Below are 13,818 nucleotides of genomic sequence, written 5' to 3' on the forward strand. Positions count from 1 at the left end.
CTACTGCTTGTGAGGAACACAAGGCGGTTTACTTGACATTTAGTCTATATAGACCAGGTAACACAACTCCAAGTCTGAGTCTCTATAGACCAGGTAACACAGCTCCCAATCTGAGCCTCTATACACCAGGGTGGAAACACTACAGGAGAAAGAAGGAGTTGAACAGACTGTCAACACCCCAGCAATTCACCAGGGTTGTATTCATTAGTGCACAGCCTAGCAAAACCTTTCGCAACAGAAAAATAATAACAATTGTTTTGTATTGTACACGTTGTACAGGTAGACCCTTCCCCGTCTCGTCTTTTTTGCTTCCGTTTCGTTCCCAGTGAATATGAGCAACCAATCAGGTCATCAGCGACATACAGATGGATACCCTGCGGTCCAGCCTCCAGCCAAAATGACATTTACCTGATTACTGCCAGCACAATTCAACATCTCTATGGAAACTTGTTTCCCTATTTACTAGCAGTAATGCTGTTGTTACCAAACGAGCAGAGACAGAGCAACACACAACTCTTGGAATGCAGGCTAGGTTCTGGGTTAGAGAGATACCGCAGGGTTAACTCCTAAACAGCTAGAGATACCTCAGGGTTAACTCCTAAACAGCTAGAGATACCTCAGGGTTAACCCCTAAACAGCTAGAGATACCTCAGGGTTAACTCCTAAACAGCTAGAGATACCTCAGGGTTAACCCCTAAACAGCTAGAGATACCTCAGGGTTAACCCCTAAACAGCTAGAGATACCTCAGGGTTAACTCCTAAACAGCTAGAGATACCTCAGGGTTAACCCCTAAACAGCTAGAGATACCTCAGGGTTAACCCCTAAACAGCTAGAGATACCTCAGGGTTAACTCCTAAACAGCTAGAGATACCTCAGGGTTAACTCCTAAACAGCTAGAGATACCTCAGGGTTAACTCCTAAACAGCTAGAGATACCTCAGGGTTAACTCCTAAACAGCTAGAGATACCACAGGGTTAACTCCTAAACAGCTAGAGATACCTCAGGGTTAACTCCTAAACAGCTAGAGATACCTCAGGGTTAACCCCTAAACAGCTAGAGATACCTCAGGGTTAACTCCTACACAGCTAGTTCTGGGTTAGAGAGATACCTCAGGGTTAACCCCTAAACAGCTAGAGATACCTCAGGGTTAACTCCTAAACAGCTAGAGATACCTCAGGGTTAACTCCTAAACAGCTAGAGATACCTCAGGGTTAACTCCTAAACAGCTAGAGATACCTCAGGGTTAACTCCTAAACAGCTATGTTCTGGGTTAGAGAGATACCTCAGGGTTAACCCCTAAACAGCTAGAGATACCTCAGGGTTAACTTCTAAACAGCTAGAGATACCTCAGGGTTAACTCCTAAAGTCTACTGTATAGTCTACTGTATAGTCTACTATATAGCCTACTGTATAGCCCTACTGTATAGTCTACTGTATAGTCCTACTGTATAGCCCTACTGTATAGTCTACTGTATAGTCATACTGTTTAGCCCTACTGTATAGTCCTACTGTATAGTCCTACTGTATAGTCTACTGTTTAGCCCTACTGTATAGTCCTACTGTATAGTCCTACTGTATAGCCCTACTGTATAGTCTACTGTATAGTCTACTGTATAGTCTACTGTATAGTCTACTGTTTAGCCCTACTGTATAGTCTACTGTATAGTCTACTGTTTAGCCCTACTGTATAGTTCTACTGTATAGTCCTACTGTATAGTCTACTGTATAGTCTACTGTATAGTCTACTGTATAGCCCTACTGTATAGCCCTACTATATAGTCTACTGTATAGTTCTACTGTATAGTCTACTGTATAGCCCTACTGTATAGTCTACTGTTTAGCCCTACTGTATAGTCTACTGTATAGCCCTACTGTATAGTCTACTGTATAGTCTACTGTATAGCCCTACTATATAGTCTACTGTATAGTCTACTGTATAGTCCTACTGTTTAGCCCTACTGTATAGCCCTACTGTATAGTCTACTGTATAGTCTACTGTATAGCCCTACTATATAGTCTACTGTATAGTCTACTGTATAGTCCTACTGTTTAGCCCTACTGTATAGCCCTACTGTATAGTCTACTGTATAGTCTACTGTATAGCCCTACTGTATAGTCTGCTGTATAGTCTACTGTATAGCCCTACTGTATAGTCTACTGTATAGTCTACTGTATAGCCCTACTGTATAGTCCTACTGTATAGTCTACTGTATAGCCCTACTGTATAGTCTGCTGTATAGTCTACTGTTTAGCCCTACTGTATAGTCTACTGTATAGTCTACTGTTTAGCCCTACTGAATAGTTCTACTGTATAGTCCTACTGTATAGTCTACTGTATAGTCTACTGTATAGTCTACTGTATAGCCCTACTGTATAGCCCTACTATATAGTCTACTGTATAGTTCTACTGTATAGTCTACTGTATAGCCCTACTGTATAGTCTACTGTTTAGCCCTACTGTATAGTCTACTGTATAGCCCTACTGTATAGTCTACTGTATAGTCTACTGTATAGCCCTACTATATAGTCTACTGTATAGTCTACTGTATAGTCCTACTGTTTAGCCCTACTGTATAGCCCTACTGTATAGTCTACTGTATAGTCTACTGTATAGCCCTACTATATAGTCTACTGTATAGTCTACTGTATAGTCCTACTGTTTAGCCCTACTGTATAGCCCTACTGTATAGTCTACTGTATAGTCTACTGTATAGCCCTACTGTATAGTCTGCTGTATAGTCTACTGTATAGCCCTACTGTATAGTCTACTGTATAGTCTACTGTATAGCCCTACTGTATAGTCCTACTGTATAGTCTACTGTATAGCCCTACTGTATAGTCTGCTGTATAGTCTACTGTATAGTCTACTGTATAGTCTACTGTATAGTCCTACTGTATAGTCTACTGTATAGTCTACTGTATAGTCTACTGTATAGCCCTACTGTATAGCCCTACTATATAGTCTACTGTATAGTTCTACTGTATAGTCTACTGTATAGCCCTACTGTATAGTCTACTGTATAGTCTACTGTATAGTCTACTGTATAGCCCTACTATATAGTCTACTGTATAGTTCTACTGTATAGTCTACTGTTTAGCCCTACTGTATAGTCTGCTGTATAGCCCTACTGTATAGTCTACTGTATAGTTCTACTGTATAGTCTACTGTATAGTTCTACTGTATAGTCTACTGTATAGTCTACTGTATAGTCTACTGTTTAGCCCTACTGTATAGTCTACTGTATAGCCCTACTGTATAGCCCTACTGTATAGTCTACTGTATAGTCTACTGTTTAGCCCTACTATATAGTCTACTGTATAGTCTACTGTATAGTCCTACTGTATAGTCTACTGTATAGCCCTACTGTATAGTCCTACTGTATAGTCTACTGTATAGCCCTACTGTATAGCCCTACTGTATAGTCTACTGTTTAGCCCTACTGTATAGTCTACTGTATAGTCTACTGTATAGCCCTACTGTATAGTCTACTGTTTAGTCTACTGTATAGCCCTACTGTATAGTCCTACTGTATAGTCTACTGTATAGCCCTACTGTATAGCCTACTGTATAGCCCTACTGTATAGTTCTACTGTATAGTCTACTGTTTAGCCCTACTGTATAGTCTACTGTATAGTCTACTGTATAGTCTACTGTATAGCCCTACTGTATAGTCTACTGTATAGTCTACTGTACAGCCCTACTGTATAGTCTACTGTATAGCCCTACTGTATAGCCCTACTGTATAGTCTGCTGTATAGTCTACTGTATAGCCCTACTGTATAGTCTACTGTATAGTCTACTGTATAGCCCTACTGTATAGTCCTACTGTATAGTCTACTGTATAGCCCTACTGTATAGTCTGCTGTATAGCCCTACTGTATAGCCCTACTGTATAGCCCTACTGTATAGTCTACTGTATAGTCTACTGTATAGTCTACTGTATAGTCTACTGTATAGCCCTACTGTATAGTCTACTGTATAGTCTACTGTATAGTTCTACTGTATAGTCTACTGTATAGTCTACTGTTTAGCCCTACTGTATAGTCTACTGTATAGTCTACTGTATAGCCCTACTGTATAGTCTACTGTATAGTCTACTGTATAGTCTACTGTATAGCCCTACTGTATAGTCTACTGTATAGTCTACTGTACAGCCCTACTGTATAGTCTACTGTATAGCCCTACTGTATAGCCCTACTGTATAGTCTGCTGTATAGCCCTACTGTTTAGCCCTACTGTATAGTCTACTGTATAGCCCTACTGTATAGTCCTACTGTATAGTCTACTGTATAGTCTACTGTATAGTCTACTGTTTAGCCCTACTGTATAGTCTACTGTATAGTTCTACTGTATAGTTTTACTATAGGGTAGAGGCTAGGTACACTGCACGGACACCTCCACCTGGTCCACAGAGGCTACGTACACTGCACGGACACCACGACCTGGTCCACAGAGGCTAGGTACACTGCACGGACACCTCCACCTGGTCCACAGAGGCTACGTACACTGCACGGACACCACGACCTGGTCCACAGAGGCTAGGTACACTGCACGGACACCTCGACCTGGTCCACAGAGGCTAGGTACACTGCACGGACACCTCGACCTGGTCCACAGAGGCTAGGTACACTGCACGGACACCTCCACAGAGGCTAGGTACACTTTACGGACACCACGACCTGGTCCACAGAGGCTAGGTACACTGCACGGACACCTCCACAGAGGCTAGGTACACTGCACGGACACCACGACCTGGTCCACAGAGGCTAGGTACACTGCACGGACACCTCCACCTGGTCCACAGAGGCTAGGTACAAGTTAAGAGACAAACAGGCCCCCTAGTGCCCTCCAGCCTGCCAAGTTAACAGACAAACAGGCCCCCTAGCGCCACCCAGCCTGCTAAGTTAACAGACAAACAGGCCCCCTCCACAGAGAGGATCCACAGAAAACACTTCCTCAGCAGCTGGCTCACTCCTGACCTTCCACCCCCCAGCCCGAACTCCGTCGTCGTCCCCCCACACCCCGCCCCGACCCAGCAGGAACACCTGCACTAATTACTGATTACTGACAGTGAGATGAGCAGGAGACAGGGGCAGGAGACAGGAGCAGGAGACAGGAGACAGGAGCAGGAGACAGGAGCAGGAGACAGGAGACAGGAGCAGGAGACAGGAGACAGGAGACAGGAGACAGGAGCAGGAGACAGGAGACAGGAGACAGCAGCAGGGGACAGGAGACAGGAGACAGGAGCAGGAGACAGGAGCAGGAGACAGGAGACAGGAGCAGGAGACAGGAGACAGGAGCAGGAGACAGGAGACAGGAGCAGGAGCAGGAGACAGGAGACAGGAGCAGGAGACAGGAGACAGGAGACAGGAGCAGGAGACAGGAGCAGGAGACAGGAGACAGGAGCAGGAGACAGGAGACAGGAGACAGCAGCAGGAGACAGGAGACAGGAGACAGGAGCAGGAGACAGGAGACAGGAGCAGGAGACAGGAGACAGCAGCAGGAGACAGGAGCAGGAGACAGGAGCAGGAGACAGGAGCAGGAGACAGGAGACAGGAGCAGGAGACAGGAGCATGAGACAGGAGACAGGAGCAGGAGACAGGAGCAGGAGACAGGAGACAGGAGACAGCAGCAGGAGACAGGAGACAGGAGACAGGAGCAGGAGACAGGAGCAGGAGACAGGAGCAGGAGACAGGAGCAGGAGACAGGAGACAGGAGACAGGAGCAGGAGACAGGAGACAAGAGACAGGGGCAGGAGACAGGAGCAGGAGGCAGGCGACAGGAGACAGGAGACAGCAGCAGGAGACAGGAGACAGGAGCAGGAGACAGGAGACAGGAGCAGGAGACAGGAGCAGGAGACAGGAGCAGGAGACAGGAGACAGGAGACATCCCTACTGTAGTAAACTACTGTACTGTGTCAGACCTGGCAAGGTGAAGAAGACAAAGCCTCACTGTTACTGTCCTGTCATCCTGTTACTGTACTGTCATCCTGTTACTGTACTGTCATCCCTGTTACTGTACTGTCATCCTTGTTACTGTACTGTCATCCTGTTACTGTCCTATACCGTACTGTCATCCTGTTACTGTACTGTCATCCTGTTACTGTACTGTCATCCTGTTACTGTCCTGTCATCCTGTTACTGTACTGTCATCCTGTTACTGTCCTGTCATCCTGTTACTGTCCTGTCATCCTGTTACTGTACTGTCATCCTGTTACTGTCCTGTCATCCTGTTACTGTACTGTCATCCTGTTACTGTACTGTCATCCTGTTACTGTACTGCCATCCTGTTACTGTACTGTCATCCTGTTACTGTACTGTCATCCTGTTACTGTCCTATACTGTACTGTCATCCTGTTACTGTACTGTCATCCTGTTACTGTCCTGTCATCCTGTTACTGTACTGTCATCCTGTTACTGTCCTGTCATCCTGTTACTGTACTGTCATCCTGTTACTGTCCTGTCATCCTGTTACTGTCCTGTCATCCTGTTACTGTACTGTCATCCTGTTACTGTACTGTCATCCTGTTACTGTACTGTCATCCTGTTACTGTCCTATACTGTCCTGTCCTCCTGTTACTGTCCTATACTGTACTGTATGTCACATCTGTCAAATAGTATCACTCTCTATTATTTTTACAGTTTGTTGACTAATAGCTGAAGTGCAAAATCATTTTGTGCCAAATCTTAACTAGAGATATGTAAAATATAAGTTCTGTGTGAATTTTAAATAAGGTTTCGGGCCCATGATGTTTGTGTAAACGTACACACTAGAGTACTACTGTACGTTGGCAGGTGAACAACAACTGAACGGGCCTTATAAAAACTATACAACTATATCTATTAATGCTTTGTCATCACAACCCATTGTTGAGGCAACAGTGGATGTGTTAACAGATATAAACAGTGGATGTGTTAACAGATATAAACAGTGGATGTGTTAACAGATATAAACAGTGGATGTGTTAGTGATATAAACAGTGGATGTGTTAACAGATATAAACAGTGGATGTGTTAACAGATATAAACAGTGGATGTGTTAACAGATATAAACAGTGGATGTGTTAACAGATATAAACAGTGGATGTGTTAACAGATATAAACAGTGGATGTGTTAGCAGATATAAACAGTGGATGTGTTAACAGATATAAACAGTGGATGTGTTAACAGATATAAACAGTGGATGTGTTAACAGATATAAACAGTGGATGTGTTAACAGATATAAACAGTGGATGTGTTAACAGATATAAACAGTGGATGTGTTAACAGATATAAACAGTGGATGTGTTAACAGATATAAACAGTGGATGTGTTAACAGATATAAACAGTGGATGTGTTAACAGATATAAACAGTGGATGTGTTAACAGATATAAACAGTGGATGTGTTAACAGATATAAACAGTGGATGTGTTAACAGATATAAACGGTGGATGTGTTAACAGATATAAACGGTGGATGTGTTAACAGATATAAACAGTGGATGTGTTAACAGATATAAACAGTGGATGTGTTAACAGATATAAACAGTGGATGTGTTAACAGATATAAACAGTGGATGTGTTAACAGATATAAACAGTGGATGTGTTAACAGATATGAAACAACCGGAAGCAATAAGGCAGTAATTACTACAAGCTCCCTGAGACTGATTTTTACGTGAAGACACCGGCTGTGTTCCAAATGGCACGCTCTGGTCTAAAGTAGTGCACTATATATAGGGAATAGGGTTCCATAGGGCTCTGGTCTAAAGTAGTGCACTATATAGGGAATAGGGTTCCATAGGGCTCTGGTCTAAAGTAGTGCACTATATAGGGAATAGGGTTCCGTAGGGCTCTGGTCTAAAGTAGTGCACTATATAGGGAATAGGGTTCCATAGGGCTCTGGTCTAAAGTAGTGCACTATATAGGGAATAGGGTTCCATAGGGCTCTGGTCTAAAGTAGTGCACTATATATAGGGAATATGGTTCCATTTGGGACACATCCATGGTCAGAGCAGGATGACTACTGGAGCTATAGCTTATCATAGGACAGGAGTGAGACGACTAATTGGCAAAAGCATTGAGCGTATAAATGATATTGTTGTCTACATGTCAGAACCTGGGGAGGGGAATAGGACCTGGTGCAGGTACTGACATTCACTTTAAACAGGAAAGGCTGTAATTTCACTCGTAAATGAATAAAGATTAGACATCACTCAAAACAACTGCAGAAGGTTTAGAGATTTAGTGAGAGTTTTCTCAAAGCTAATATTCCTGCAACACTCCCATGGAGTGACACTTATCAACGTAAACCCATTGGATTAATATCAATATCATCCAGTCTGTAATGGGTTATCCTCTGTGAATAGATTATGACACATGGAGAGATGTGACAGAAAAAAGAAACTACTAATTTAGTTTTCTGCATTGTACACACACACACACACACACACACACACACAACAAACAAACAGCGCGAGAGAGACAGAACGCAAATGAATACCCCTTTGTTCTATACATGTTTCTTTATTTTTATAATCTACATATTTTTCAATGCATTGTTTTGCAAGATGCAAATCTCGATAAAGATGCCGCTGGTTTTCCACTGGCTACCATCAGTGGGCTGGGTTGGAAGAGTGTGACTCACAATCTACGGTAGGGTTAGTGATGACTCATGAGCGCAAAACGTTACAGAAATGTAGCAAAATGTGCAAATTGGAACAATGTATCTTAAAGCCCACTTATGGCAACAATGTAACGAACAATGTAACAATCTAGAATTCGCACTTACATTATAACACTGCTTGCGACTCAAATCTTGTTTGCAGGTGTCTGCTGCCTAGCGGATGTTTCTTTACCACTGAAGCGATCCATCTTCACAACCTATGGAAAGCAAGTACCACGACAAAAAAAAAAATAACGTCTACAAAACGTTTAATTTCAGCACAACAAATTTCGTCGACGGTTTGCGAGAACGAATGTTCATGGATCCATGTAACAAATGTTTCAACGTACCTTTCGCAAACTATTATATTTGCATGGTGCTTCTTCGCTTCCTTGTGAGGATGGCTGACTTGTCCGTCGTGGACAGTGATCACAGCTACTCTCTAGAAGAGTGGGCGATCCAACACGGTCCTAGTGCCGATGGGCCACTTGCGCTGTCGCTTCACATTCAACAGGTGTCCTGTCCCATCCAATGGTCCCGACCTACACTCTTAACCATAAAACACACCGAGAATATCACTGCAGAATCAAATAGATTGGTTCTTATCACGGTGGAAGTACTGAGACAAATCACTGACGTAAAGATTTGAGCGTTTACAATAGATTTGTAGTTGTAAACACAATTTGCAAGTGTGTAAATTAGTTGTGAACATAAAATAATAATCTGTACTTGTAAACACATACTCAAACGTGTAACTGATGAGTTGTGAACATGAAGATTTTTTATTTTTTTGTAGTTGTAATCGTATTTGCAAACTTGTAAATTAATATTTGCCGGGAATAATTGCACCTGCACATGTCAACTCATACTTTTGTCAGTACTTTAGCGCCGTACTGTGACAACAATATTTGTAGATGTGCAAACAGCCATTTGCAAACAAAGAGAGGGAGAGCAGGAGCTCTGGAAGGTGGGACCTTTTTCTTCTAACCAATTAGAAATGAGGGTTTTTCATAGACCCGTATACTCTACAGTGGTTGGTTGTCACCAACTCAGAAAAGGCTGTGCTGTCTGGCACAACCAATGTCCACCAATGAATCCCAGATAATAGCTGCAGGGCCCGCGCCAGAACGAATCATTTGGCATTTGATTTCTATAGGGATGACGTTTATTTCACAGGACCTCCTGTATGCACGCGTTGTAACTGTTACACATACCACGGCTAAGGGCTGTTCTTACGTACGACACAACACAGAACTTAGTCGTGGTATATTGGCCATGTACAACAAACCCCCGAGGTGCCTTATTGCTGTTATAAACTGGTTACCAACATAATTAGAACAGTAAAAAAATATATATGTTTTGTCATACCCGTGTTATAGGGTCTGATATAACATGGCTGTCAGCCAATCAGCATTCAGGGCTCGAACCAGCCAGTTAATAATAAAGACCACAGACGCTCTTGAGTTTCCAGTTTGGGGAACTTGATTATTTTATATGTACATTATCCGTTTCATTTCGATAACGTGTTTGTTAATTATACAAATCTTAATTAAAATCATAAAAATCTAAAAGTTAAAATTCAACTAACGCAAGAGTACCAACCTTTGCCATATAGACACATTGATACACCGTGATCCATAGGCGGCTAAAGAAATTAGCTCATGGAACTCAGAGATAGCCTATGTAGACTAATGCAGCAGTAGGCCTATAACTCAGAGATAGCCCATATAGGCCAATGTAGCAGTAGGCCTATAACTCAGAGATAGCCCATATAGGCCAATGTAGCAGTAGGCCTATAACTCAGAGATAGCCCATATAGGCCAATGCAGCAGTAGGCCTATAACTCAGAGATAGCCCATATAGGCCAATGCAGCAGTAGGCCTATAACTCAGAGATAGCCTATATAGGCTAATGCAATAGTAGACCTATAACTCAGAGATAGCCCATATAGGCCAATGCAACAGTAGACCTATAACTCAGAGATAGCCCATATAGGCCAATGCAACAGTAGACCTATAACTCAGAGATAGCCCATATAGGCCAATGCAACAGTAGACCTATAACTCAGAGATAGCCCATATAGGCCAATGCAACAGTAGGGCCTATAACTTCCATTGTCAACAAAGTGAAATACATAGGCCTAAAGCTAACAAATATAAACAGTAAAAATATCCTGATGAAAATGGCAGGTTCTTTCAATCTCATGAATCTCTCTACTCCTCCACCTGTCTGAGGTGTTGACTAGGGAAGTGCAACATTGTATCAACTCAGCAGGTTTCCCTCCACGTTATCAGGACAAACGAAACCACACGCATGCTCACTTGGAGCACTCCAAATAAAACACACAATGAAACAAAATGACAAAACTCCTAAATGATGGTTATGAAATAAAAACTCCCAAATGATGGTTGTGAAATAAAAAACTCCTAAATGATGGTTGTGAAATAAAAAACTCCTAAATGATGGTTGTGAAATAAAAAACTCCTAAATGATGGTTGTGAAATAAACCAACACTTGTTTCTCACAAGTGTATCAAGTTGTGAACTCTGCAAACAACGTTTCCACTCCGAGAATGAGAAAAGTAAATGACTGTATAACATGCATTAACACAAATGAATGTAACCAAATGACATGGATTAACGGTACATTTACTAGCCTGTTGGTTACATATGTAATGGGGAATTTATTTTTAAAAAATTAAAAAACAATCAAAGGGCAAACAATTCACACAATGAATGTGCAATAATTAACGGGGAGACAGCGGAGCACGTTCTGGAGAGCTGAGTGCATATCTTCACCACACAGCCCTCCTCTTCTTCTTTTCTCAACTTTTTAATTTATACTGCCCAAATTACTGCCTTTCCAAATAGACATACGCCTTTGCACTTATGATTTGAAGCAATTCACAGCTATTTAAAAACAAAAAAAAGAATCCTCTGTGGCTAAGTCAAGCTCTCTGGTAAAGTCTTTTGTATTATTTTAATTAGACAGGAGTAATTATATCATTTTGGCAAAACATACATTTACTTTAGGGGAAGTCAGCATTCGAACAGTGTACTGTACACCCGCAAACTTTCCTTTCTAATTCGCAAGTGGCTGAAACCAGAGATCTGTATATAATAACGAGATGCTCATGTCTCCGCCCTAATCGTAGGCAGTCATTGTAAATAAGAATTTGTTCTTAACTGACTTGCCTAGTTAAATAAAGGTTCAATAAAAAACAAAAAAACAATGCGAGTCGTTGTCGCGAAGGTGGGAATGCAGTCGACAGGCTTTGGTCTGCATATTTCCCCATAGAAAACGCATTGGGTTTATTCAGGACAGAAAAGGTATGACATGCCATACTCCCTTTGTCCAGACAGCATCAGATAGATGGTCTACACATAAGGAAACAGAGGGGCGCTGTTTCACTCGCTTGGATGCTTTATCTGAGATTGATGCGTCTTTCTGACAGCGCATATAAATGATCAATATTTCAATATTTAATTTGGACCGGAAAGGAAGTACGGTAGGGCGGGCCAGGACCCCTACGGCCCAACCATAACACCGGCCCTGGTTGGCTGTCATGGAAGGTACATTTAAATATCTTTATTTTATGGCTAGGTAGCAATATTTTTTCATCAATGTAGTATGTTTTTGGAAGCTATTGGCCAAGTCATTGTTATTAAAGCTCCTCTATGTCACTATTTGGGCGAACTGACCAAATTCACATAGAAATGGGAGTTTATTTTCTGCATTTTTTTTTTGTTGCTTCTTTTACTTTCGGGTTTTGTAAACCATCTGAAAATATACTCAATAAAAAATATTAACGCAACATGCAACAATTTCTAATATTTTTACTGAGTTACAGTTCATATCAGGAAATCAGACAATTGAAATAAATAAATTAGGTCCTAATCTATGGATTTCACATGACTGGGAATACAGATGTGCATTCGTTGATGACAGATACCTATTTTTTTGAAAGTAGGAGCGTGGATCAGAGAACCAGTCAGTATCAGGTGTGACCACCATTTTGCCTCATGCAGCGCGACACATCTCCTTCACATAGAGTTGATCAGGGTGTTGATTGTGGCCTGTGGAATGATGTCCCACTCCTCTTCAATGGCTGTGTGGCCCGCTATCTATTTAACTCATAGTAAGCATGGTCGAATTACCGACCGGGGTGGGGCTCAATAATCATCAGTTATCATATTAACTGCATACATTTGCCCCCACCCTATGGCAAAATATGTAGAATTTACAGGAAATGAGTTGTAAAACGGCACGTTTGTCTCTCCGCCCCATGGCAAAATAGGTAGAATTACAGGAAATTAGATATAAAATTGTAAAATCTTCTCTCTGCCACATGGCAAAATGTGTAGAATTACAGAAAATAAGAAATACACACAGATATGCATTGCCAAACAACACTACTGACACATTCTGGTTTGGAGTATTTTATCAAGGCTGAGTGTGGCAGTAGCGTTGCTGTGTGAACAAAAAAATAAATAAAGATATTGACAGGAGACACTCTTAGCACAGAGGTGCTAAGCACTGTCGGCAGGCAAACATTTGAAAATCCTACTTGACGTGTCTGAGATTATAGAATGAAAAAAAAAAAAATGAAAAAAAAAAAGGTTCCTTCTAGAATTTAGCCGGATGTTCTGGGTTTTTTCAGATGAAATTTAAAGACAGACTTTGAGGAGTCTTCCTCTTTCGGACGTTACCAAGGCAACACTCATTCTTAACATTCTTAACTCCTCCTCCACATTCACTGGATGTATTTATTTTATTTTATTTAACCTTTATTTAACCAGGAAGAGCTCATTGAGATTTAAAATCTCTTTTTCAAGAGCGTCCTGGCCACCTGCCCTGACAGGTAGTAATAGGTGAAAGGTTCAGATGTATAACATAGTGCTGAAGAAAACCTCTTCTGAATAGCTGTGTTGTTATTCTGGTCGATACCCAGTATGTAGGGCAGTGTTTCCCAAACGCGGTGCACGTTTTGCCTTTTTGCCCCCTAACACTACACAGCTGATTCAAATGATCAAAGCGTGATGATTAGTTCATTATTTGAAGCAGCTGTGTAGTGCTATGATAAGTTATCTATAACCTAATAGGGTTATTCTGTTGTCCCCGTTGGAGAACGCTTTTTGGTTCCAGGTAGAACCCTTTTGGGTTCCATGTAG

The 13,818-nt window shown here is 41.7% G+C and overlaps 1 protein-coding gene across 2 annotated transcripts in view; it reads right to left on the minus strand.

The window, feature by feature from the left end:
• Nucleotides 1-9,207, minus strand: part of rab27b (RAB27B, member RAS oncogene family) — a 70,208-nt gene extending 61,001 nt beyond the window's left edge. Inside the window, exons 1-2 of one of the 2 annotated variants that reach the window (XM_055865165.1) lie at nt 8,998-9,207; nt 8,774-8,865 (exon numbers count right to left, since the gene is read on the minus strand). In XM_055865165.1, coding sequence (XP_055721140.1) covers nt 8,774-8,775 — 2 coding nt within the window. In that variant the 5' untranslated portion in view covers nt 8,776-8,865; nt 8,998-9,207. Of the gene's footprint in view, nt 1-8,773; nt 8,906-8,997 lie in introns of both variants that reach the window. The other variant, XM_055865172.1, reaches the window with a different exon arrangement.
• Nucleotides 9,208-13,818: the final 4,611 nt, after the last annotated feature.

This window comes from Salvelinus fontinalis, chromosome 2 (assembly GCF_029448725.1).
Source record: "Salvelinus fontinalis isolate EN_2023a chromosome 2, ASM2944872v1, whole genome shotgun sequence".
Lineage (NCBI taxonomy): Eukaryota > Metazoa > Chordata > Actinopteri > Salmoniformes > Salmonidae > Salvelinus > Salvelinus fontinalis.